Genomic DNA, 27,242 nt, shown 5'->3' on the forward strand with positions numbered 1-27,242 from the left:
CTCTCCCTCCCATGCTCCCTTCCTACCTCTGCCTCCCTAGGCACACACGGGTCTGCTTTCTCTCAATATAATTAGTTTGCATTTTCTACAGTTATGTCTAAATGGGATCATACAGTATATATTCTTTTTTGGTCTGGCTCCTTTCACTTCGCATAATTTTTTTGAGATTTAGCTATGCTGCTGTGCATATTAGTGAGTCCTTCCTTTTTATTGCTGAGTACTAACTAGTCCATTGTGTGGATACGCCAGTGTGTTCATCCTTCACCTGTTAACGGACCTTTGGGTCATTACCAGTTTGGGGCAACTACAAATAAAGCTGGCGTGGACATTCAAGTACCAGTCTTTTAATAGACACATGCTTTTGTTTCCCTTGGGTAATTACCTAGGACTGGAACGGCCGGATTATATGGTAGGTATATGTTTAACTTTCTAAGAAATTGCTTTCCAAAGAGGGTGTCTCATTTTTACATTCCCACCAACAGTGTATGTTTAAAAACGTTAGAGAAACATTTAAGGCAGGAAGAAAGTCCTTAAGGTAGAAAGTAAAAGTTCTTATAATCCCACCTCCCAGTGATTGGCCTGCTTAATTGTTTACTATAAATCCTTCCAAGGTTCCTTTGTTTTCTTATCCACATGCAGAACCAGAATGAGACACAGAGGTGCCCTGGGCAGGCTAATAATTTGGCATCCCCTCAACTTGATATTTTAAAAACAGTTGTTCAAAATTTACTTAGGCAGGATGTGGAGAAACTGATTTTCGGTTAATAAAATATATCATTCCTCTTTCTTTTCAAAATAAAGGATTTATTACATGCACAGAATGAAACTTGGCCTTTTAACTTATTTGCAATTGTCCTGGAATTATAGTTGTCCAAGCTTTTGGGGGGCTGTATTAAAGGGCATACAATTTGGGTGAGGCACTAACAAACTGCTAAGTCTTGGTGCAGCTCTGACCAAGGAGTAAACTGACATGGCTGAAGACCTGAGGGAATGGTCACCTTGCTGGACTCTGACCTTGTGGCACAGCCATGAGTTGTCCCTAGTGCCGGGGAAGAGAATGTTCCAATTTCTCCCGGAGGATGGTGTTTCCCTGTGATCACAGGTCTGTCCTGTGTGGAAAGCCGAGTTAACTGGCACAGGTTTCGATCTAGTCCAGTGCTGTCTGAGCTCCGCGCTTCTAGATTAGCACCCTCGTTGGCTCTGTGCATATATTAGCATATATTAGTGTCATTTGCATTAAAAAGTGAATATACAAATTAGATCATGCAAATTCATGTTGTAACTTGCTTTTCTTTTTCGCCACTTAATAAATTCTGAGATCTTTTCACATCAGCCTATGTAGATCCACCCCATTCTTTTTAAAAAAGTGTCAAGGGTGTCTACCTGATGGATGTACTGTAATGCAGAACTTATCAACTTTAATGAGCCCATGAATCACCTTGGGGATCTTGTTAAACTACAGCTTCTGATTCAGTAGGTCTGGGGTGGCGCCTGAGATTCTGCACACTCCCAGGTGCTGCCCAAGCTGCTGGTGGGACCAGACTCCGAGCAGTAAGGCTGTAGGTGCATGTGACGGACCCACCGGTGAGGGACATCTGGGCTGTTACAAACAGTGCTGCAATAAACAGCCTTGCATATCCAAAAGAAGTACTAGGGAACAGGTTTTAGAGCCGGAAGCCGGAATGTTGAGCTCTGACCCTGACACGGTGTGGCCTTGAGCAGGTCACTTAACCTTTCTGAGCTGAGCTGCCAGAGAGTTCCTCCTATGCTTTTTTAGATCCTAAGGATAAAGATAAACAGTCTCTGTCCTTGAGCCTCTGCGAATAATCCCACTAATACTGGTTTAGAGAGCCCTGGGAGAGGGGGGAATAGATGAGATAAGGATGGAAAGGGCTTTGTCAACTGTACAGCCAGCCACAAAGGGACAGCTCTGTTCCAGTTGGAAGGCAGACGGGGTTTGCCAGGTAAGCAGTGGCTAGACAGGGTTTTCTTGAGCAGAAAAGTGCTCTGTGGCACTTGTCTGCACTTTTGAAAAAAACCAAACCAGACCCACACATAAATCTTCCAAAGAAGCCAAAGCCAGACTGGGTGGAGGAAGAGGGCCCAGTCACTTGCAAACTGCTGTGTGTGTGTGTGTGTGTGTGTGTGTGTGTGTGTGTGTGTGTGTGTGTGTGTGATTCCAGCAAGACTGGGCTTGGGTGTGCGGCATGCTCTGGCCTTGCGTTCCACCTTGGGCTTGAATGCCCAGAGGAAGGAAGTCAAGGCCCTTAGCAGGCCCTGTGTCCCCGCGCCTGCTGAACGAACAGCACACAGATGTCCAGCGAATGGTAGCCACTGCCTTCATTCGTTCACCATCGCCAGGCAAACTGTTTCTGACAGTCAGGGCCATGGGCTCTGAGGGATTGAAGAGCTTAGAGACTCAGAACCGGCCTCTGGAGTTGGTTAGACCAGGGTTGGAGCCCAGATTGACACCTAATACCAAAGGGACGCTGATCAAGTGACTTGTTTGTTTGTTTGTTTTTTGCCTCAATTTCCCTACTTGTAATGGGGGATGATAATAATAGCACCAAGCTCACAGTGTTCTTGAGAAGATTAAAAAAGGTAACTCATGGACATGAGATGCTCAACTCAATACCTGGTACTAGGAAGTGGCCATTTACTCCGGCTCTAGGATCCAAGGAAATACTTTGGGTAAAATCACAATCACGTAGCCCTGCCCATTCTGACCTCCACCTTAGCGGTGGGTGATTAGGAGTTGTGGGGCGAAGGTCTGTGCCTTCTCCCAGCAGCCTGCCTACTGGCAGCCCCCACCTTATCTCAGGGCAGGGCTGGCTGGTGGGGCCTGTCGGCCTTCAACATGCTATTGCCTTTTGCCACCCCTTTTGGGGAAGGCCTGGTCTCCAGTACCCCTCTTCCCACCACAGTGGCTTTTCTCCCAGCCCTGCAGGGGGTAAAGGGTGAGCCCTCCCACCTCTCCAGCAGGCAGCAGAGAGAACCAGCCTCTTCCCTTAGGGGATGGAGGCAGAGCAAATACTTTCATTTATATTTTGCTTCTCTTTCTTTCTGGCAGGGTGTGGACTTCAGTGAAGGCCCCACCCTGCGAGAAAGATGCAACTGGGGAAGACATAAATTCATTTTGCAAGTCCTGGTTCTCCATCTCTATTCCCTTTGGAAAGTGGCTTCTAAATCTGGAACTTTCAGTCTTTGTTCTTTGATGTCCACTCATAGCAGATTCATGATATTATCATGACATCATCAGCATAACTATGATAATAACAGCAGTGTCAGCTCTGTCAGCAGATACTTACATGCTAAATGTGAGACAGACACATAGTTTTTCATTTATCAGAAACTCCCAGGAGGTATATTGCTAATGTCAGCTCCAGGTAAGAAAAGAGTCAGGGCAGCCCCAGGTCCCTGCTCCTTCTCAGGACTATTGCCTTTCTTAGCCCTTCCTTAGTATCCAGTCTCTGTCACTCTGTGACCTTAGTCATGTCACTACTTCTCTCAGCCTCAGTTTCCTTACCTGTTAAATGGGGATAATAACCACACCTCCTGACATGCCACTATAGCAGTTGACCCCACGATGCCAAGAAACTACAGAATGCACGTTCACCTGGGACCCCAACAGAGCTGCGGGTCTGAAATGTGGAGGTGGGTTTCACACATGAGGGATTTCCAAGGTCAGGAACCTGGTGAAAGCGTATGGGTCTCCAACTTATTAACTGGTTTATTTCAAGATCAAGCATATCTCCAATACCTCCACTGTCCAATTTCAGAGCCACCAGTCGCCAAAGGCAACTACTGAGCACCGGCAATGTGCCGAGTCTGAATTGTGATATGCTGTAAGAATAAAATACACATCAGACTTCAAAGTTGGCATAAATATATATATATATATATATATATATATATATATATATATATATATACATATATATATATGCGTGTATATATATATATATATATATATATATATATATATGGATATATCGGGTAGGGTGACCAACTTATTTTGATTCGCCAGAGACATTCCTGGTTTTGGCACTAAAATGAAAGGCCTGTATCCCAAGAAACTCCTTAGTCCTGGGCAAACTGGGATAGTTAGTCACTTTGCTATTGGTTAAAATATATTATTATAATTAATTTTGCCTGTTTCTTTTTGTTTTTTAAATAATACTTAATAACTATTAAGTGTTACTAGAAAGTTTAAAATTACAATGTGGCTCTCATTGTATTTCTATTGAACAGGGCTGGCTCTATAGGTCTTAAACCCAGACCATAGCCTGCAAAGGGACACAGGCGAGTTTCTCTCCTCCAGCAACTGATCGCAGGCAACAGTAACTAAACTTCAGCACAAAACAAGCACTGTGACTGCACTAGCTGGGAGTGTGAGGGGACTGAAGGATGGACATGATTTTCCCAAGGTGGAAGAGAGAGATGAGAGCAGAGGGAAGTGCCTGAGCGAAGGCATGGAGGTGGGATCCGGGGAACTATTATAGATACACACTTGCTTGAGTAGAAGAACCCTTGCTAATCCTACTCAGATGGGCTGAGTTGGCAATTTGTGCGACTTTGACAAGTAGGCTCACATGGCTTCAACCTGCCAACCAATGTTTTGCTTCAAATTCGGTTACTCTGTCCCTTGTGGACGTCTGCGCAGCTCCTGTTGTCAGGTCCATCCTGACATGGAGGGGTTGGCTCTACTTTTGTTTCTTTTTGTCAGTTTATTCTGACTGGGGTCTCTCAGGGCTATGGCAGAGTGGTGTCAAAATCTGTGGGTAACAGACATGGACGGGAAACATGGCTTCTTACAGAGAAGGATTGGAGTCTGGGAAAACGCAGTTAATTCCAGCTTTTTCAGGGGATGGGTGTGAAGTTGATTAATTTTGCCCGATTTCCAGCTAGATTTATTGAACATTTATTGTGTGACTGGCACACAGCTAGGAGTATTGCTTGCATTATCTAATAACCCTAGGAGTTGGGTTATCTCCATTATCACTATTGCCTAGATGAGAAAACTGAGGTTTGCAAAGGTAATTTATGCAAGGGCATAAAGCCAGAACAGCCAGAATTCACACCCAAAGTCTGTGCTGCTCACTTCTCTACATGCTTCCACTCTGGAGGGTTCTATTAAGAGGTAAGTGCCACTTATGACAAACATTAGGAAACAGGGATTGGGTATTTGTTAAATGAAGGCCTGTCAGGCCAAACTGTGGAACGCATTGGCTAAAATGCTCCCTGCAGAAATGCCTATCTTGAATTTTAAACCCTCATTTTTTTATCAAATATTGATAAAGAGCCATCTGAAGACCATTTCTACTTCCTCTCCTCATCTCTGAAGCCACTGAGTACCTTCCTCCACCATGGTTTTTGAGTCTCCTTCTCCTCCCATAGATCGCTCTTCAATAGGAAGAAGCCTAAGAGTCCTCTGGAGAGAATCACAGGACTCATCCTAAGACAGGGATGTCTCAGCTCAGAGTGAAGTGGATTGGATATTATATGCAGAACTTATTTAGTTATTTGTGTCGAAACCTGGTGAAAGCAGACATATTTTACAAGAAAGGGCAACCTTTGCACACTAACAGCTGCTGATTGAGCTGAGTTGATTACATTAGCTCCAGTCTCACCTAGTAAGGAGGAGGTCCCTTTGGGAGGTATACACTTGGCCCATAAGTTTTGATGGATGAGTTTGGGTAGAGGGAAGCCTGAGACACTAGGAACCTTGGGTATAGGGGAAGCAAAAGTTACCAACAATGCCTCTAGTGAATCTGCTGCTGCTCAGATTGTGAAGACAAAGGTAATACCCAAGCTGGGAACATCATGAGGGCCCTTAGACATTATGCAGACTTTGGAGTTATATCCAGGTTCAAATCGAGCTTTGTCTAGTCCTTACTAGTTGACCTCCAGCAAATATCTTCCTTTAATCACTAAAGAGGGGAATGAGCCCTCAAATAGTTACTGTGTCCCTACCTTGGGCCAGGGCTAGGGCCAGGTAATACACTCTCTTCCCCAGGCTGTTCTGAGCGTTTCCAGAGCGAGGCAATCGCTGTGAACAAAGCACTTCAGCATTGTGTACAAATGTCCTGTTACAGAATGTTACAACCATAAATCTGCTGGCTTCTCCTGGGCAACTGCTGGGCTGGAAGCCCTTGACCTCCATCTTGCACAGCCCCTCTTCCTCCAGCAAGCCTAACTGCTTGATTCCCCTCACCAACCTTGGGTTAGGTGTCCCTTCTTGAGCCCAGGCACCCTGTGCTTCTCCTACAGGCCTGGAATCCAGTCCTGTTAGTGCTGTGTACCCTGAGCAAGTCACTTAACCTCAGTTAAACTCTTGTCATTTGGGGCCAACAGCAAAGAAACTGCTTAGCCCAGCTCTTGGCACAGGGACAGAGCAGGTACTCAGGAAATGCTAGCTGCTACCCTTCTAATTACTAAGCTGTTGACAGCAGAGGTCTGGCCTGGGTCTCCACTGTATCCCAGCACCTAGCACAGAATTTGGATGAGTACAGAGCACGTGCTCAATACATGGTATCGGTAGGCGGAATAATGGTCCCCAAAGATGTTCACATCCTAATTTCCAGAACCGGAAATATTAATTTACATGGCAAAGGAGAATTAAAGTTGCAGATGGGAGTAAGATTGCTACTCACTGATTTAAAAATATTCTGGATTAACTAACTGGGCCCAATGTAATCACAAGGGTTCTTAAAAGAATTAGAGGAAGATGTGACTGGAGAACCAGAGAGATGACAGTGTGAGAAAGACTCAGCCCAACATTACTGGATTTGAAGAATAGAGGAAGAAGCCACAGCCAAGGAATGTGGGAAGCTTCTAGAAGCTGGGAAAGGCAAGGAAATGGATTCTTCCCTAGAGCCTCCAGAAAGGAATGCATCCTGCCAAACCTTGATTTTAGCTTAGTGAGACCTGAGAGGGACATCTAAGCTACAGAACTGCATGATAATACATTTGTGTGTGGGTTGTTTTTTTTTTAAGACAAAGTTTTGGTAAGTGTTATAGCATCATTAGGAAACTAATATACATGCAAACTACTGTTCATTTCTATAACTACAACTAAGCTGTTTGTGACAGTTGATTTTTACTTTTCTCTCCCATTAGTATATGAACTTCTCAAGGTTAAGGAATAAGTTTGTCTTATTTACCATTGGTTCACAGGCTCAAGGAGGGCCTGGCACACAGCAGACACTAAATAAATGCGATGAATGATAATATATATAATAATTCATATGAGTTAAATTAATATGAATAGTAAAATGTCTGTTTCCTTCACGGCGTTCTCCAGTGCCTGATACAGTGCCTGGCACAAAGCAGGAGCTCAAAAAAAACCAAAAACCAAAAAATCCTATAGGTGGACAAAGTACCCTCTCTGCAGGCCCCTTTCCCACGACCCACGCTGCCGTCCATGCCCATTCTCTCCATTTCCCTACTTTTGCACGTCCCTTCATTCCAGGACCCGGGTGACCTTTTCCTTAAGTAGCCGGATGTCTCCCTCCCAGCTTGCTTTACCCGAGGCGGTGAGCACAGAGCGCTGATTCCCTGGACGCCTTGAAGACAGTAGGAAGCAGTGGCCTCTTTGGGCTGCAGGGGGCGACCGTGGCCCGGGAACTCTCGCCGGAGGGTTGGGACGGGGCGGGGCTTCGGGGGCGGGTCGGCTCAGTGCGCAGGCGCGGGGCCAGACGCCTCGCGCGGTCAGGGACAGGCGGCCACAGAACAACCGCGGTCGCGGCTACTGTAGCAGCGAGTTCGAGTCCCACTCCCCCTTCGCTTTGGTTCTCACTGCCTCGGTCCTAGGGCCTCCCTCCGCCAGTCTCCGGCAGCTCGCTGCGCATTGCGCACTCCCCGCCGCCAGGATGCCGGTAACCGAGAAGGACCTGGCGGAGGACGCGCCGTGGAAGAAGATACAGCAGAACACGTTCACGCGTTGGTGCAACGAGCACCTCAAGTGCGTGAACAAACGCATCGGGAACCTGCAGACCGACCTGAGCGATGGGCTGCGGCTCATCGCGCTGCTCGAGGTGCTCAGCCAGAAGCGCATGTACCGCAAGTACCACCAGCGGCCCACCTTCCGCCAGATGCAGCTCGAGAACGTGTCGGTGGCGCTCGAGTTCCTGGACCGTGAGAACATCAAGCTTGTGTCCATCGGTGAGTGCCCTGGCCCAGCCAGGCGCGGGCGGGTGTACCATCCCGGGGCCGTGCGTGAGCCCCTGGGGAAGGCTGGGGCTGCCTGCCGCGCGCCCCCATCTCGTCCAGCTGGGGGCTGGGTGGGAGCACTGAGGCCTGGGGACGTGGTCCCCGGGGGTGAGGTGGGGACGTAGGAGAACTAGATCCCCTCCCAGGTGCCAACCCCTGGGCTGCGACCTCGTGTGATAGCTCCCAACCGTGTGCCCAGCAGCGCGTCTCTGGAGCGATGTGGGTGGAGGGCTTGAGTTGGGACCGCATGGGGAGAAGTGGGTCTGTGGCATTTCTTTGCACCTGGGGTGCCCCTGCGGGAGCTGGGGAATTGGGAATCTCCGGTCCGCTGTCCTCGCGGGTGGGGCCCTAGTCCAGGGCTCCCGGGAGCGCTCGACTCGCGGCGCCCAGGCTGGTGCGCTCGGCGGCCGCCTAATGGGCGTTGGCTCAGGCCGGAGGAGGGGACTGGGGGGGGGGGGGACCGTTCTCTGAGCCTGGGGCCTCCCCGCCCAGGTGGATACCAGGACCTGGTACCCTCCCCCGCCGTCTCCGGAATGGGTGTGGGCCTGGAGGTGGGAAGGGGAGCAGCGGGGGTGTGTCCTCGCTCCCTGGGCTTCCAGCTCTGTTCTGGCTCGGCGCCGCAGGATGAGCCCGCTCGCACCGCTGAAGTTAGAATTTAGAGGTGATGGTGGTAATGGAACTGCTGCCTTGTAGGAGCCCAAACTAGTGGGCACTGTGTATCAACAACCTTCTAGGTATCTCAATCTTTACACATCCCGCGAGTTGGGATGTTGTTAGACCCATTTTACAGACACGGGCTCCAGAAGTTTAAATGACCGGCCCAAGGTCATGGAAGTAGAGAGGGTCCAGCTGAGAATTGAAGGAAGTGGGTGACAATTAAAGGAGACTTTGCCTTCCTCTCTCCGCCCTCCCCACACCAGGGTCTTCCTGAGTGGAGGGAGGGAGTTGGTGTTGGGTTTCTCTCCCTCTGTGCTGGGGAGGAAGAATGAGGGTGAGGTCCTCACTATGCCCCAGGCTAGTGGAGGGCTTCCAGGAGGGTCACAGACAAAGCTGCCGAAGGTGTGCGCTGTCACACAGAGCATGTGTGTGTGCAGAGAGAGTCTGTGCACACAGCGTGGGTGTGCCTACATTGTGTGTGGGTTCTGCCAGGTGAACCTCTTGCCAGAGAGGAGCTGGCTCAGGCCTGGGTCTGGGGTCTCTTCCGGAGGAAACCAGACCTTATAGTGACCCCTGGGCAGGAAGAAAGGGTGGTGGGTGTGGCTGCTGGGACTTTTCTCCAGCAGAAAAGGGGTTCCCTCTAGGCTGAGTCTCCTCTGGCCTCTCCCTCGCCTTCCCCCACACCTGTCCTAGCAGGTAGGGCTGCTTCCTGGGCCCAAGCAGCTGCCTCCGCCCAGCCAGCCTCCCCATGCAGGGTGACTTCTCTGCAAAGGGAAGCTGTGCAGCGTGCTATCGTCTTCTTTTGGGAGCCCTTCTCCTATAACTGGGGAAGGAGAACCTCAGAATTCTGGAATTCTTTCCTTTTCAGAAACCAGCTTCCTTTTGAGGAATCTCAAGGCCTGGCTGGGCTCAACTTGGATCCCTTCTTCTTTGTTTTAAAAATGTGTATTTATTTAATTAAGTGAACAAAGAAACTTAAAGTAAACCAGGAGTATCCAAATATGACATGAAATATCTTTAAAAAACAAAACAAAACAAACAAAAAAACCCCAAACCACAGCACCAGAAAATCCTGGACTGCCTAATTTACCAACTGTTTACAGAGGCTGCAGCTGCTTCCAGCATGGCTTCCCATCAGTGCCCTACACTTGGGGGTCTCATTCCAGACTTTGGCCCCTTACAGTTTTGTAACCCTCACGATTTTCATTCCTGAACCCACCCAGGCCAGAGTATCCTCTATTATCCTGGCATTCCAAGGTTAACCTCCCCCTTCCCTGTGGGCTCTTGGCAGCCTCTTGCTGTGGACCTCTTCCCACCACAAGTTACATTGTTTTATTTTATTTTCTCCTTTTAAATTATTTCTTGGATTGTATTCCCCGAAGTGGCATTCCTGGGTCAAAGGGTGTGACCACAGTTATGATTCCTATCATTGGCTGCCTAGTTGCTCTCCAGAAAGGTCTCCAGTGAACCGGTTTTCCAGCCCTTGGAGACCTGAGGGAGATGTGCCAAGTGCTAGGATTCCTGTGGGGGCAATGCCTGAGGCCTCTTCCCTCTGCTTCTGGGGCTGCTCTGGGTAATGGCTCTTCAGAGAAAAGTCACATCCAGCTGGGACTTCAGTTCAGGTAGTCACTGTTTATGTTGTGTTGTGTTGTGCTGTTGATGACACTAGCTCCAATGTGGGGGCATGTTAAATGTGCTCTATTGATCACCCCATTGGTCACCACTTTGAATCCTGGAGTGGTTTCCTTGTCTATGTAGCAATCTGCTTTAAATCCCTGGGAGGCTTAAGCACTTGCCCCAGTCCTGGCCAAGAAAATCGTGGTTGCTGTTATCACTGTGATTGCTATTAGTATTATCTCTATTTAAAGACAGGGAAACAGAAGTAAAGTAGCTTTTGGAAGTCACCCAACTAGTAAATGGTGACTAGAACTCAGGTCTGCCCAGCTGTTGAAATTGAGCCTTCACTCATCTGCCTGCCAGTGTCGGAAATGAGTAAAACACAGCCCCTCTCCCCTGAACACAGAGCCCCTGTCACACTGTTTTTAAGTCTGGGATGTTGGGATAATGGCTGGACACCCACACTTTGAGCCTCTGACCTTGAACAAAGCAGGGATCTTAAGGAGGTAGGTGACAGGAATAAGCCCCTCAACTGTAATGAAGGTCCCCTGAGATCAGCATCATGTTGGGAGGAGAGCAGAATCTCTTGCATCTCCCACCTTGTGTTGAGGTGAATCTGTTGAGGGAATGGCTGCCCTGTCTTCACTGTTTTTTTGTGGGGGGAGCTTTTCTGCTACCCAAAGGATGGTGTTTTACTCCACAATCTGGGAAGGTATCTTTGAATGAATATAGGGATTTGTATGCTTTGGATAACTCAACGATCTACAGTGTGGGAATCATTTATAGAGTTGTGTTCAGGCACCCAGCTCTGAGATAAGGAAAGGTCAAAAGCCGCCAGAGGACTGACTTTTCTGCCTACAATTCACTGAAAGATAGCCCTGGCTGTTTATTCACATTTGTGATTCATTAAAAGGTGGGCCCATCCTAGGCTCTATCCAAAAGTTAAAGATTTTCTTCAGTTTCTTGTTATATCCTGGGCAGTTCACAGTGAGGCCTCGGCATATTTAATTTTAGTTGCCTGCCAGAGCTGGCAGTTTTATTTACTTGTTTTTCCAAAAAACCTTCCTGACATTGGGCAGCCCAGCCAACTTGGAGAAAAAGGGGTCTCCCAGCCCAAGAATGACAATCAAGGCTGCCTAGAAGTTTGGGTGGTGTGTTTTCGTTTGATCCTTTAGAAAAAAGGAATTTTTTCCTTTTCAGAGGATGAGGTCTGACCCTAATGTTTACTTAACGTGCCTGTTGCAGGCCAGCGCCCCAGAGCAGGCCGGGTGCTGTGTTCCCAAGACCTTGGGTCACTGGGCAGTTTCCAGGGTGGTGGGTCACTGTGCTCCTCAGCCCCTTTGTCTTCCTTTTGTCCCACCCGCACCAAAATATTGTACAAATAATCCTAAATTCTAAATTCCTGAACTACCTAGCAAATGCCAGTGTGTCTTTTAGGCAATGTAGTTCAGACCCAGAGCGTGCATGAAAAATAGCAAAGTAGCATGCTCTGTCAGAATGAACAAGTTCAGCGCCATCTGCAACAAAGTAACACATTAGTGTCAGAGGTGGCTTTTGTGGGAGTTAGAGGATTCTTGGTTTAAATACCACTTGCCACTAAGTAGCTATTAAGACACTCCTGTGCCTTGGTTTCCTTGTCACTAAAATGGGGACAGTAACTACCTGTGATAAAAATTAAACAAGTTAACATGTTTTTAAAGTGCTGGAACAATTTGGGGCACATAGTAATTGCAATGTGAATGTTAAATCAGGTGCTGGCCAATAATATTCTCAAAAGTTATGCTGGAGGGTTTTCGCACTGAGAGGACATTTAATATCTGCTGCAATGGGGAAACGAGCTTGGTCGGCTAATGTTAATTATGGAGTGCCCAGAGGTGCCCCTCCTCGGAAGGGGATGACCCTTTTATGTTATGGCTGCCTCGGGGGCCCATTCACACCAGCTTTGTTTCCGAGAGCTGGACAGGAGCTCCAGGCGTCTGGTCATTCCAACCTCCCACCCCGTTCAGGAATCTCTGGGCCAAATCACTTCCAGATGGCAGTTGGGCCTCTGCGCAGCTCCTCCAGCAACGGCGGAGCCAGCGTGCCAGTCAGCAGCCGCCTTCGTTCCTGGAGAGTCTGTGCTGACAGAGGGCTTTGATTTGGAGCCAAATTATGTCTCCCGGGTACTCCCCCTCTCCCTGCCCAGGGTCCTGGTTCTGTGCTGTGAGGCGGGTGTCACTGGGTAGCTGAGGATGGCTGCCTTGCTCCTTGGGCAACAGATGCTCAGGCTCAGCCTTTGGGCCCTGCCCGCAGTGGCTCCATGGCCAGGGGTACCACGTCATCCTGCTTTCTCTGTAAATGGCCTCCAGGTCAGCACATACTGGTTGTACTAGATACAGCTGAAGGGTTTAGAGTATGGGCCTGACGCTAGACTGCCAGGATTCTAATCTCCTCTCTGCCCCCTTACAGCTGTGCAACGTTGGTCCACTGTCTTAACCTTTCTGAGCCTGTTTCCCCATCTGTAAAATAGGGAAGGATAATAGTTCCTATCTTAGAGTTGCTGAGAGCATTGTATTTGATTTGGTTAAGTTATAGCATAATGCTGGCATTACCAATAAGATGATTGTGGTTTTGAACCCAAGTGTAGGACTTTGCCTTGTCTTCCATCTATTCTCTGGCTGTCGTCGGGTGTGTTAGCCATCCCCTTCCCTTTAGCTTAGCACGTCTGATGAAGATGCCTCCCAAAATCCTTTCTTTCTCCCTTTCTTCATTCAACAAATATGCAAAAGACCCACTGAGCGAGGCCCGGTGCTAGAGCCACAGGAATAATGTCATGTCCCTGATGTGCATCACACACTGCTCAGCATGGAGGAGACATGCGTCACTGGGGAATGTCCTTCTCAAACCTCCAGAGACACACAGATCACCTGGGGACTTTGTTACCAATGGCGGTCTGATTCAGTAGGTCAGGGCTGAAGGCTGAGGTTCTGCACGTGGAACCTGCTCCTACCTTGTTTGCTGCTGTCTGTGGACGGACGGTGCTATGAGTAGTGAGGATCAAGAGCACCTCCCCTCAGGCTGGGGTGCGGTGGGTAAGTCTGGAGGGCTCCCTGGAGGAAGGGCCGGTTAAGCTGAATTCTAAGCCAAACTAGAATTAGGCAGGTGAACAGACAATTAGCCAGATGAGCACAGGAGGAGCAGAGTGTATCAGGTGGAGGGAGGTCAGAGGGATGGTGGGGAGGTAAGCGGGGGCTGACTTGGAAGGGGCCTTCGGAGGCTGAAGGCTGCCATCAGAGCATCTTCCTTGAGCGAGCTTGGGGCGGGGGGGTGAAGTGGGGAGGTGAGCCCAGCTGCAATGGGTCATCTAATCAGGGGATGTCCCAGCTGTTGCTCCAGTCATTCCTGCAAGAAAAAATTTGTGAATGTGCCCCTTCCTCATATATGTATGTATATTTGTAAGCTATACACCTATGCCACTGTCAGTACATATAGTAAATGTTAATAAAGCTTAGTTTATTTTTAGATGACAAATCCAGATACAAGATCTGTTTTTTTCCTGGGCTTTATTGGATTATCCTGTGTGCCCTTGGGGTGCAATGTACCCCATTTAGAGGCCCCTTGAGGGCCTGTGTTTCTGTATTTCTTTTTTCTTCTCTCCACCCCCATCTTGCCATTCTGCATTTAGTTTCATCTTTAGTTATCCTCAGTTAAAAAGGTGGATCTATAATTAGAACCTCTCCCTCCAACAGTAAATTGAATCAAATAAACAAATCCAATGGAATGAGCCATTTCAATCTAAATGTATGGTGTCTCCTGCTCTTCTGATCATTAACATTGCCTTTCTACTAGAAGCCATCTTACATTACTGTTGTAAATGTAGTTATTCGTTAAACATGCTCAGTAATCACCAGATTGGCTCAGTTTATTGTATAATAAACAACAGTACTTTCTTCTTCTGGGGCTTGGGAAGCAACCTTGTATTTTTACAGTGCCTAGTTTGCTTTTCTTGGGAAATTGAGTGCATGTCTAGGGAGAGAACTTCTTGGAAAGATGATTAGAAAACCAAATGATTCTCTTTATGACTAAAGTGATAAACAGTAGGTGAGAGTAGGTGTGGTATAAAGGATGGAACCATTGGTATTTTAATCATGCCCACTTGGTATTGTGATTTTTTTTTTTTGCAAGAAATATACCGAGCTGTATCTAAAGTTCCTTTTTTCTAAGAGCCTTATAGCAGTTACCTTAAGTGTGTTCATTTGATAAGTTAAAGGTAGATGGTTGCCATAACTCTTCTGCAAACTTATAAAAATGATTTGATGAGATTTTCCTTACACCCATTGTCTGATTACAAAATTTACCAAAGAACGCTTGTCTTGCCTGATCCCATTTTGATCAGTCCCCATGAGGTAGAATGTCCTTAGTCAGAATTTTTTGTACTGGAAGCAAAGAAGCAGATTGGTTTTTTTCACTTAGTCAAGACTGGCCGTGAGACTGAATTATTCTGATAGCGTGTTTGATTTCCTCCCTTCCCCCCATCACCCAAACCTGGCTCAGGTAGACAGCTTGGCAAGGAGAACACAGCCTTTCCTGCATATTCCTTCGCTGTTCCTGGTGCCAAAGACACACACTGGTGATGCCATTTGTGTACCAGATTTTGAGGTGTGCACACCCACCCGCTAACACAATAGCCAGCATGTCCCCTCTCTGCTGTCTGCTAAGCATTGTCCTGAGTGCCTTCCCTCTATTCTAATCCTCATGAACCCCGCAAAGTGAGTGGCTTTATATCTGGTTCCTTTAACAGGTGAGAACACTGAGGCTCAAGCCTGCCTCACTTCACACCTGCCTGCATCAAGCTGTAAAGTATTTTTTTATGTCCAAATTGGGTTCCCCACTTGTAAAATAGATACATTGTAGTGAGAGACTTCTACTGCTTTAGTGCTATTCTTTTTATTTTGCTTGAAACGGTATTCATTTGAATTAGTGAAATTGAAATTTCCTTCTTCAAAACAAAAGTTTTTTTCGCCTATTTGCTTTACCTTTTCCAGCACCTTAGAGCTTTAATGCAGACCTTCTCTCCAGTTCTGGAGACATCTCTCTAGTTCTTTCCCTGCCTTTGTTTGGTTCCCAGGGGTAGTACTGCTTTCACTGCAGGTTTGGACAGTAGGGACCAGCTGAAGGCTGTTTTGGGGAGCTAGACAGGGCTTTCTTTGTGAGGCCTGGAAGCCAGAGGTGAAGAGGAGGTGCCCCTGCAGTTCCTCCTGCTGTAGTACTGTGGGGTTTGCAGTGCGTACCATTTGGGGGACATGGAGGGGTTTGTTGATATCCAGCCATGCTGGGAGGCCCTTGGTGACAGCGCCATTGGCACAGCTGTGCTCTATCAGAAATGACCTTACCCCACATCCTTGCCATCTGCTACCTTTTAACATCAACCGGTGGAGGCTGTATTGGGTGGTGTTTGCTGGGGAGCAGAACCTGTCTTTCCTGGCTGGTTTTTGTCAGTCTGGCAGCCCTGGCACAAGCAGCCACCTGCTTCCAACCCAAACCCGCAGGCAGCTCCCTGCTCATCTTCAAGGAGCCTTGTAGGCAGGCCCCTTGCCGTGTACCAGCGCTGAGCTGTGTGCTCCAGAGCTGAACTGGGGTCCCCAGGGTTTCTCCTGCAGCCGTCCTGAGAGAGAAAGCTGGTCTGGCTGGCCAGCCGAGACTCGACTCGACTCGACTCGACTCCACTCGCTGCTCAGCTCCCCAGAATTTGCAGGGCTGGCTTGTTGAAAGGTCTGGGCGTTAACACAACACTCCTGTTCTCCCTTTCTGAAGGCCCTTTATGCTGGCATGAATTCCTTTTCTCATGGAGATCTGAAAGCTCTTTTGACTAAATGGGTCACCTTTCTGGGTATTTTCATAAGGCTGGTCAGCTTTTGCCACGCCAGACAACTTTTCTGGAATTTCCGTTTCGATATAAAGGCAACCAAAGAGGTTGGGAATTATTTGGAACACTGTGGAATTTTGGCTTTTGAGCTATAGGGAAATGGGTGGGGATGTGTGGCAGGGACTATGTAAATTTGCTGCAGCCCATAAATTCAGATTTTAAGATTAAAAAAGGCAAGCAGCAGTCCGCTTTCCTTCTGACAAACAGGAATGGTGTTATTTTCGGCCACATGCTGCTTGTGACCCAGGCAGAGACAGGCCTCCCAGGGAGGCTGAGGTATGAAAGGATTCTCCAGGGCTAAAATCAGATTGCTCCATCTCCTCTACTGCCCCCAAGAAAACAGTCAAGTTCTTATCATGCGGGTACTGCACTGCTAGTGTGAATCACCCTGATTTCCCTGTGTCTCCCTGAAGTGATTTATCAAATATTCCAGGGAAACAAGAATTATTTGGCATTCTGCAGCCTGCTGGGAGCTTGACTGGGCCTGGTGTTTCTTGCTCAAGAGAACAGTGATTGTTTGCTTGGTGGGGGAAAACAGGCCAGAAGCAGGGGGCCAGGCCCGGCCCCCCCCCCCCCCCAGGGGAACCTCAGGTGCTGAGGTTGGACTCAGACTCCAAGAGGCCTTCGTGACTTGGTGCTTCTGTTAATTGAACAGAGTTCTGGGTTCTGTATGAGAGTCCTCATCAGAAGAGGCAGAGGCTGCAAGATCACGGATGTACTGCTGGTGGGACAGGGGGCCCCTCGGTGGGGCTTCCAGCCATCCACGGGGCAGAACCAGAAAGAGTTCTGAGACGCTGAGCCTGGCTGGGTCGTGCCTTGCAAGCACCTGGGCAGTGGCTTGTCACATTCCTTATCTCCACTAAAGGAGGCAACTGGCCGGCCCCTGGGGAGCCCTCTCCAGTCAGGGAGTCCTTTACAGGAAATGATCCAGGTTTCATGTTACACTTCCTGCAGCCCTGGATCTCTTACCGTAATTGCCTCTCCTGTGCCTCTTAATTTTTTTCCTTGGGACATCCATGGGGAGTTACACCTGAGGTTGGAGGGCATGAGGCCCTCTCCTGGACACCCACAGTCTCCCCACCCCCACCCCATGCCATTCCATAGCTTCCTGAGCTGCCCTGGTCTCCTAACTTGCCTGTCTTGCTCTCCCACTGGGTCATGACTGCTCCCGGGACAGGCCCTGTAACTCTTGTTTACCTATGTGGCTCTGAGCTCAGCACTTAGTAGGACTATAATAAATAATGTATTAAATAAATAAACAGCTTCTTGCATAGGTGGGTTGAATAATAAGTTTGGTATATTGATTTGTTTGTAATATATTTGCTTTTAGAAAATGCAGAATAGTGATCCTTTGCAGCCTATAGTGAAATGGGAGTGAAATGTCATGATCCACTGGGTCTGGGGTCCCAGTAAAACACCTCATTTTGGGGACGGCAATGTTGAACTTAAAGAACTCAGCACTTCATAGTCAGTCTCCGAACATCTATGATTTGCTTCAGTTATTAGATAACAAGGCCTTTTCCAAGCTTTCAAGTGAGGCTCAGAAAATGAATAAAAAGGAAGCCACTGAGACTCACTATAATCATAGTAATAGATAGTTTCATTAATAATAGTGTATCTGTATATTGAGCACCTCCTAGTACCTGGCATTGTGATAAATGCTTTCCAATAATAGCTAAACGAAACCTCATTGCAACCCTGAGATGTAGTTAGTGTTGCAGTCCCCATTATACAGACAGGAAAACTGAGGCACACCCAAGTGCCAGAAGACTGACTCAAGCCCTTGTCTGAGAATTTTGTCCCTAAAGGAAAGCTCATCATATCTTCGAAATTCACTTCTAACAAGTTTTTTTTTTTTGACATTAAAAAGTTGCATTTGGAGTTCTTTGTAAAAAAAAAAAAAAATTGCAAGAACATGAAGAAATACAAATTAAAAACACATCACCTGTGAAGAATCTTAAGAAATCTCTTTCTACTTTGAGGGAGTTTTGCTTATAGCTGCCTTTCGACCTGTTTGAGGAAGAGAAAGATGCATTTTCTCAGGAAAAAAGAGGCTGTGGACTGGAATTGTTTTGTGAAATCGTTTCGGTCATACTGATGGTTGTAGCAAGACTCATCCTTGAGTTATTGCTGAGCTGTGGCCAACATTAAAATTGGAGGTCTTAGTTGAAGCTCATTATGGTTTGCAAGTCTCCCTTGGTCTAGAAATACGATTTGGTCAACCACGGAGTGGGAGTGTTTCAGCCATTTTCTGTCTTTTAAAAATTTTCAGGGACCTACTTTTATTGGGACTGTCAGTGTCTCTTAATAGTTATTATGTTTGGTAACTCTTGTGACCTGGTCTCATGGTTAGTGCAGCATAGAAATTCATTTACCTTTTAGTTGCTCAGCTCCATTAGCAATTTAAATGTATCTCTTTAACATCTTGTCGGTGGGAAGCTTGGTTCACTCTTGCCTGCCTGGGAACTTTCAGAAGTCTGAAAATTATATGCAGCCTTCATGGGATTTGTGCTTTTGGAGACATCATTTTCTCAGCAGCCTACAGGACACCAGGTCTATGGAATCATCTTGTCTTAATCTTGTTTGAGGCAAAGGAGATGGAATGGAAACCACTTCTGGATACAGATTGAGCTATTTGAGTGTATGACTATGGGTCAGTTAGTCCCTGCTACTTACTCGCTGGGAGACTTGGGGCAAGTTGCTTGACCTCTCTGAGGTTCAGTGTCCCAGGCTATAATAGTACCCCACTCCTGGTGTTGTTGAAGATTAAATGATACAATCCCTATAAAGCATTGGGCCAGTCCTTGGCAGGTGGTAAGAGCTGGTTGTCGCCTTCCTTCGCTCCCCGCTCCTGCTTCCTGGACCTATGGTGACCCCCTCAGACTGGAGGAAGAAGTGACTTATCTTGGAAGGGGAAAGGTGGGTGGGAATACACCCAGAAATTGGTCAAAGATACATCATACCAAATGGGTTGTTTTTAGAAGAAGTGACCTGGGTTTTTGAGTAGCTGTTGGTTAGGAACCATGGGCCAGAGGCATTTGCTGGTCTTCTGGCCAAGCTTCCTTTAAGGATAGAAAGCAAGATGTGTTCTTGGTGCCTTCCCTCCTCACTTTCACTTTTGTCCTGTTTGGCTAAAGGATCTCTCTCTCTCTCTCTCTTTTTTTTTTAACTAGCTCCTTTGCCCCTCCCTTCTTTCTTTAATCCTTTCTTTTTGTCTCTAGGACTGTCCTTCCCTTCCATTTCTTTGTTCTGGCTTTGCTCTCGTGGAAGTGACTGTAACGCGACCCAGGTGATGTGCAAACACGCAGGTCTGAGTTCTGGCTCTGCACCTTGAGAGCTGGCTCACCTCAGCCAGCTGTTGCACCTCTAGGAGCCTGTGTTCCGTATGCACAGTGTGATGAAATGTTCTGCCTCCCTGAGTTCTAAGGTGTAACGAGTACGTGCATCCAAAGCCCTTCAGCACCACCCTGGGCATAGGAAGCGGTCAGTAAATGCCAGCTGCTACTATTGCAGTGATAGCATTAGCATCATTACCGGGAACCCACACCTCCCACTTAGCCTTTTCAGAGCTTGAGCAAGGAGGCTGAAGGAGGAGCAGCAGTGCTGGAGGTGAGGCAATGCTGCCTGCCGAGTGTGCTTCCAATCTGGAGCAAAGGGCTGTGTACCAGCTGCTCCCACCGCACCCGCCACACGCACCCCTGGTGCCTGGCTGGTCCCTGCCTTGCTCTGGGCTCTGCTTTCTCTCCCTGCTAGTCCTGGCCCTTGGACCTCTGGAATCATCATGGTAGGGCTTCCTGTACCACCTGCCAGGATTTTTGCTGCCTTGGGTGTGGTCTTTAACTCAGCACTGTCTAACCTGGTGTCCTGGAGCTGGTGACAATATTTTTATAGTAGTGCTTGGAAACTGGACACCTGGGGTCACACCCTGTACAAACAGTATCAAGGTTGCTGGGCCACAGTGACCGGTGGAGGCTGGCAAACAGCAAAATCTGTGGCTCCTAAGACTAGAAGGGATGTGGGAGGTTGGTGGTGGGGGGAATCATTCTCAGTTCTTTTCAGGGGTACGCTAGTCTTAGCCCTGCCAGGCCAAAGGAATCTGTCTGTGTCTGGCGGACCTACCTGCTTCCTTCCCTCAGTTGCCTCTTGAAGACAACCTTCCTGCTGTTTCCTCGGTTGGGCCAGGTTTCAAATACTATAGCTTTTTAGGGGAGTGTCATTTTTAGGTCATCTCTTGCGGGGGCAGAGAATACCCAACACCTTTCCTAAAGGTAGAATTTGTGAGGGTTTTACTTGAGTGAGTGACTAATGCAGGTATTCACATTTTAATGACAGGAAATTAGTCAGCCTGGATGCTGTTTCCATGTGACAAGATAAAAATTTACACACTTGCACAATAGCTTTTGTTGCACCAGCTACTGAAGTTGACCATCAGTTAGGCGTTATCAATCAGATCAGAAGGTGTTAACCTGCTCTGCTTCTGGAGACCAGTTTCTGATCCTGGGAAAGACCCAGAACAAGCTGGGTTTGGCAAGATTGAGGGTCCCAGGCAGATGGCAGGAGCCAGACACTGGATCCTAGTCCAGGCCTGCTTCTACCAGTATTGGCACCTCTCAGCTTTTTTACCCATCTGTACAGTGGGAGAACTGGACTTGGTCTATGTTTCCCAAACTTTCGTCGTTCGTTCATAAAGGAGCCACTGTTCCTATTTTTTGCCATATCCCATGCTTGTGTCTATTTCATTTTCTCTTAACATTTTCCCCCTGCAGTTGGCTCACTTTTGAAACAAATGTATTTGAAAAAGAGACTCTGTGTCACTATCATAATGGAAAAACAGTGTCACTAGGTAAATCGAAGGTAACCATAAATAAACCCAAAACAGTGTTATTAAATTCCAGCTAGGCTGTTGCCTATTCTCCGTGGGAGGCCTAGTCTTTTGGTTAAAAAGGAGAATTAGCCAGAGATAGAGAGGTGTTCAGAGTAACTGAGCACTACACTGAGCCTTTCTCCTTGACCTACTCAGAAGGATTGAGAAAGAAATGGAAAGAGAATAGTGTTCTCTCTGGTGCAGAGGGACTGATGGAGGGTCCCCAGGAGCTCAGAGGAGTAATGTATAGGTGCTTTGTTCAACAATTACTTGTGGCGCCTTTCCTGAGTGCCGGAAGTGTGCCAGGAGCTGTGGAAGCAGCTAGGAGGGGAGGGTCTTGGGTCTTGGGCACTGACCTGGGTCACTGACCTTGGGAGCCCACGGTCTAATGGGAGTCGGAGAGTGGATTGGGTGTAAAGTGAAGAGCAGGACAGGCCACAGAGGTTTCAGTAAGAAAACCACAGAACTAAATTTTCTTGTGTGGAGAGGTTATTTAGAAAATGATACTTTTTAATTTGAATTTTTTTGAAATGAGCGATAAACCTATTTCAGTTCAGAATGATTCTAAGGAAACTAAATATATTAAAGCTGTGTCATTGTTGTTCTTGTGGTGTTAAGGTAATGATCCATCTTAACCCTTTTTGTAATAGTAACCAACCTTATTTCCCCAAAGCCTGATTTGAGTTTTGAGCTCGCTTGGAGTCCATGTCAATTGAAGTAGATGAAGTAAACAAAATGGCCTGAATTTTTGCAACACGAATTCTTTCCCTCTGATTAGCATGTCCTGTCATTTCTGCAAAGCAAGATATACCCCAAGATTGGACCTCTGAAATGCCTCAGGCTAAGCCCTAGGAATGAATGGTATTTTTGAGGTAGTCGGGTATGAGGCTGAGCCTGAACTTTCTGTCCATCTGCCAGCTAAAGGCTCCACCTGCTCCCCTTGGATTTCTGGGAAGAGGGAAGTTGTGCTTAGGAGTCAGGACTTGGGAGTCAGGCAGCTCTGGGATTGAATCTGGGTTTTACTGTGTCATCTGGGATAGAGTTACACGATTTCTCTGGAGGCTCAGCGCTCAGTGTTCTCTCCTGTAAACTGGGGATAATCATAGATTTACCTGTAAGAGTGGGTGTGAAGATTTAATGAGCTAAATTTTATAAAGTACTTGCAACATGGGACGTATTCAGGAAGTGCTGCCAGGTAATCCCACACTTTTCATATATATATATATATATATTTTTTTTTTTTTTTTAACTTTTATTTAAGTGTATTTTTCCAGGACCCGTCAGCTCCCAGTCAAGTAGTTGTTTCAGTCTAGTTGTGGAGGGCGCAGCTCACAGTGGCCCATGTGGGGATTGAACGGGCAACCTTGTTGTTAAGAGCGCTGCACTCTAACCACTGAGCCAATGGCCGCCCCAGTCCCACACTTTCCTGATGGAAGGAGTCAGGTGTTTCCTACTGTAGGCTGGCAGAGTGAGGTAAAGGGGGTGTCAGACATGGGTTTGGTTAGCTCCTGCTGACTGGCATCAGGGCGTTCAGAAGGGATATGAGGTTTGGGACAAGTGACGCCATGACCCCTAAGATAGTGTGTGTGGGTCAAATCAGGATGAAATGGACAAGAAGAAGAGCCTTGGGGGGAGGGGGACAATTAGAATCCTTTCTACTGCAAGGAATGGGACCCCAAACTAGCTCACCTGCAAGAAAATGAATTGCTTCCCATCAGCAAGGGCAGACAGAGAGCGGGTTATGGGTTTCTGGGACCCAGTGGCTCAGTGAGGTCACCGAAGACCCAGGTTCTTTGGGTCTCTGCTCTCTTGGTTTCATTAGTTCTAAGGCTGATTCCCTTGTGGTTTCCCATAGCAGAGAGTTTTCATGAGGTTGAGTGATAGTTCTTGGGAGTTTCTTATGAGTCAAGAACAACGTTTTCAGAAGCCGGCAATGGACTTTTCCTTATGTCTCATTGGCCCAAATTGGATCACATGGCATTTTTTAACCAGTATCTGGCAAGGGGGACGGATCCTCTCAGAATGGGGAGGCCTTCTCCGGAGCTGGGGTGGAGTCGCTTACTGGCTGCCCACACGTCCTGTTGGGAGGCCAGATCCAGACTCCCATCAGGCCCTGGGTCCCTGAGGTGCTCCTGCCTCCTCCTCCCACAAGACCTCCTCCATGCTGGTTCAGTGTAGGACTATACCCGTGTCAGTTGTATATTTGCATAGCATTTATTGTTTGTTTCCCCTAGTTAGGAGTAATACAGTTGACCCTTGAACAACACGGGTTTGAAATGCGCAGGTCCACTTATACACAGGTTTTTTCAGTAAATACATGTACTGTTTTCCACCAGCAATTGGGAGCCTGTGGGTTTGGAGGGCTGACTGTATGTGTTTGTTGATCACCATTTTACACAGGGGTCTTGAGCCCCTGAGGATTCTGGTATCCTCTGGGGCTCCTGGAACCAGTACCGTGGATATCAAGGGAATACTTAAGTTTTGGGGGAGTCAGACGTTATTGTGCAGTTATATATAGGGCTCCAGTGCCCCTAACCCCTGCGTTGCTCAAGGGTCAACTGTATATGTTTTTGCAGAGGAATGGGAAAATTGCATACAAATAATGAAAGAGGAAAAGTTGCTTACAGTCTCCCTGTCCAGAGATAACAAAGGAAGTGTTAACATTCCCTATCATTTTTCTATACACGTACACATGTAACTTTTGTACATAACTTAGGAATCAGACTGTGTGTAGTGTTATATTCCATCATTTGATATTAATTTCTGTCACTTAGAAACTTGTTTTCTTATAACACTCCATCGTAAAAAGGGCTTGTCCTTTTAAAATAAATTATGTCAGCAAAAATGGAATGCAGAGCAACAAAAATGAATCAACTAGAACTCTGCTTAGTTTGGGTTCTCCCGAGAGTGGGCTGGCCACGAGCACCTGCACCCAAGGGGTGCAGGAGGGAGGACCGGCCAGGGAGCCAGGGAAGGAGACTCCAGTATTTGGTGAATTATCAGGATTGCCACCTCTGGGACCTCCCGAGAAATATGTAGAACGCCTCTGGAATTGTCCACCTGGCGGAGGACAAGAAGCTGGAGATCTAACAGCTCCTGCTCCCCAATGATGGAGGCATTAATTCCTTCGAACTTCCAGGCTGGGCGCCCGTGCATGTCGGCTCTGCTGGGGCAAAAAGGAAATAGAAAAGCCTTGTGCTTGAGTTGGTAGATGGTCTCGGGAGGTGATCTGAGCTGGCATAGAACTGCCCTCGGTGACTGTGGCTGAAATCAGACATGGGCCAAGATGGTGGCAGGCGCCAGCAGTGTCTCCGAATGTATCACCCTGGATCAGTTTTACAATGTTGCACAGAAAAAACTAATTGCAGGAAGATACACATGCGGCGATATTGTTACGTAAAGATTTTCATATGTGATAGAAATACAGATATGTTCATGAGAATGACCGTCACCAAACTTTGGATAGCGGTTGCGTGGGGGAGGGGGAGAGGGGCATGGCAGTATGCGGTCATGAAGGGGTGTGCAAGGGCTTGCAACCTGTTGTAACTTTGTATGTCTTCAGTTGCATGGTGGTTATATTGTATTTTTTTTCTGCCACCCCTCTCCCCTTTGTGTGTATGTTTGTTGGAAATACTTCCCTTATAGAAAGTGTATCTAAAATTTTAATGCTGGTGCAATGCATTGCTTAACCAAGGGAAAGGAGAAAAGTGCCCTACTTTTATTATTTTGTTTGTTTGTTTTAAAGACAAGCTTGGGCCTAACTTGTAAGAAAGAAAACAGATCATCCTCAAGATGTCAGGATGGTATTAAGACAAAAGACATTCACATAGCAGGATTTCTCTATCCTACTCTCCAAGTGTGTGTTGAAACTCCTGAGCTAATAACCTTAGAATGTAAGTCCCCTCCCATGGCGTAGCTTGTGAACATGGCAGGCTTTAGTTTCTCAAAGGCAAAGAGAGCTTTTAACATTTGCTTCCGGGAGCTTCCAGTCAATTGCTTGTTGTCTAAGTGAAGGAGTTATTTCTCAGGGAAATAGCTCAAGGGACTGTTGAAATATTTCCATTGCCCTTAAAAGTAGTAAAATCCAGAGTAAGGAATGGTTCGACCTTGGAATGAGTGTTACGAGAGAGTGGCATTCTAGGAACACCTTTGTATTCTGGCCCAAATCAAGTCTGTCCATTTTGTGCTTTGGCGGTCCCTAACTAGGGGGCTGTGGCCTTGGTGTCCCAGAGCTCAGAAGTGTTTATTGTTTAAGAAAACTAATTTATTGAGGTATATTTGACATACAACAAATGACGTATTCAAAAGTGTACAGTTGGAAGGCAACAAAAGCAAAAATAAACAAGTGGGACAACATCAAACTAAAAACTTTCTGCACAGCAAAGAAAACCAACAAAATGAAAGGCAGCCTACCAACTGGGAGAAAAATATTTGCAAATCATGTATCTGATAAGGGGTCAATATCCAAAATATGTAAAGAACTCGGATAACTCAATAGCAAAAAAACCCAGACAATCCAATTTAAAAAAATAAGTGGGCAGAGGATCTGCGTAGACATTTTTCCAAAGAAGACGTTCAGATGGCCAACACGTAGATGAAAACATGCTTGACATCAGTAATTGTCAGGGAAATGCAAATCAAAATCACAAACCTCATACCTCTTAGAATGGCTGTTATGAAAAATATAAGAAATAAGTGTTGGCAAGGATGTGGAGAAGAGGGAACCCGAGTGCACTGGTGGGGGGAATGTAATTTGGTATAACCACTAACAGTATGGAGGTTCCCCAAAAAATTAAAATCCAGCAATTCCACTTTTGGGTCTTTATTCAAAGGGAATAAAAATACTAACTCGAAAAAGATATCTGCACCCTCATGTTCATTGCAGCATTATTTACAATAACCAGGACATGGAAACAACCTAAGTGTCCATTGATGGATGAATGTGATTGGTGGTTGCCAGGTGGAGGGTGGGTAAAATGGGTGAAAATGGGGTTATATGGCTGATGGGTGAAGAGGATCAAAAAGCACAAACTTCCAGTTATAAATAAGTCCTGGGATATAATGTACAGCATGGTGATTATAGTTAATAATACTGTATTACATATTTGAGAGTTGCTAAGAGAGTACTGTATTGCATCTTAAAAGTTCCGTCAAAGAAAAAAAAATTGTCATTGTGTATGGTGACAAATGTTAACCTGTATTTATTGTGATCATTTTGTAAAAAAAAAAAAAAAGAAGTGATTGTACCCACTGAACACAGGGCAAAATCTCAAGTTCTAAATATCAGTCATGTACCATGTTTCCTCTGAAAGAAGAGCCTTGCTGAGTTTCTGACTGTCAGAATGACTTTTTAAAAAGTATAGTTTGATAGGTTTTGATACACACATACATACATACATACATACATACACACATACAAACATTAGGAAATCATTACCATAACCAATGTGGTAAACATATCTATCCGGCCCCAAAAGTTCCTTTGTGTCTCTGCCTCTGTGTAATTCCTCCCTCTCATTGTTCCCTGTCCACTCCCATCCCAAACAATTACTGATCTGCTTTCTCTCACTAGGTCAATTTGCATTTTTAAGAATTTTATGTAAATAGAATAATTCAGTATGTAATTTTCTTTTGTCTTTTTCCTTTTACTCAGCATAATTACTCTGAGATTCATCCTTCTCGTGGCATGTATCAACATTTCATTCCTTTTTCTTATTGAGCAGTATTCCATTGTATGGTTTTACTGTAAGTTGTTTATACATTTTTCTGTTGAGGACATTTGGGTTGTTTCCAAACAAGGCTATTATGAACATTGTTGTACAAGTCTATGTATGGACGTATATTTCCTTTTTTTTTTTGAGTGAATGGTTTTTTTGAGTGAATGGTTTTTTTGAGTGAATGGTAGGTGTATGGTTAACTTTTTAAGAAACTGCCAAACCATTTTCCAATGCTTCCATGTTGCGTTTCTACCGATGGGGTATGAGAGTT

At 46.5% G+C, this 27,242-nt stretch overlaps 1 protein-coding gene across 9 annotated transcripts in view; it reads left to right on the forward strand.

Annotated features, from left to right (window-relative positions):
* The first annotated feature begins 7,693 nt into the window (after positions 1–7,693).
* FLNB (filamin B) overlaps positions 7,694–27,242 on the forward strand; it is a 125,403-nt gene continuing 105,854 nt past the window's right edge. For 7 of the 9 annotated variants that reach the window (XR_016021307.1, XR_012489718.2, XM_019724158.3 and 4 more), the window contains exon 1: positions 7,722–8,163. Coding sequence is in view for 7 of the 9 variants with exons in the window: in XM_019724158.3 (XP_019579717.3) it covers positions 7,872–8,163 (292 nt within the window). In the remaining 2 variants the exon portion in view is untranslated. Of the gene's footprint in view, positions 8,164–27,242 lie in introns of all 9 variants that reach the window. The other 2 variants (XM_019724157.3, XM_019724160.3) reach the window with 2 other exon arrangements.

Source organism: Rhinolophus sinicus, chromosome 5 (assembly GCF_057876585.1).
Source record: "Rhinolophus sinicus isolate RSI-liver-muscle chromosome 5, RSI-T2T, whole genome shotgun sequence".
In the NCBI taxonomy this organism is placed as follows: Eukaryota; Metazoa; Chordata; class Mammalia; order Chiroptera; family Rhinolophidae; genus Rhinolophus; species Rhinolophus sinicus.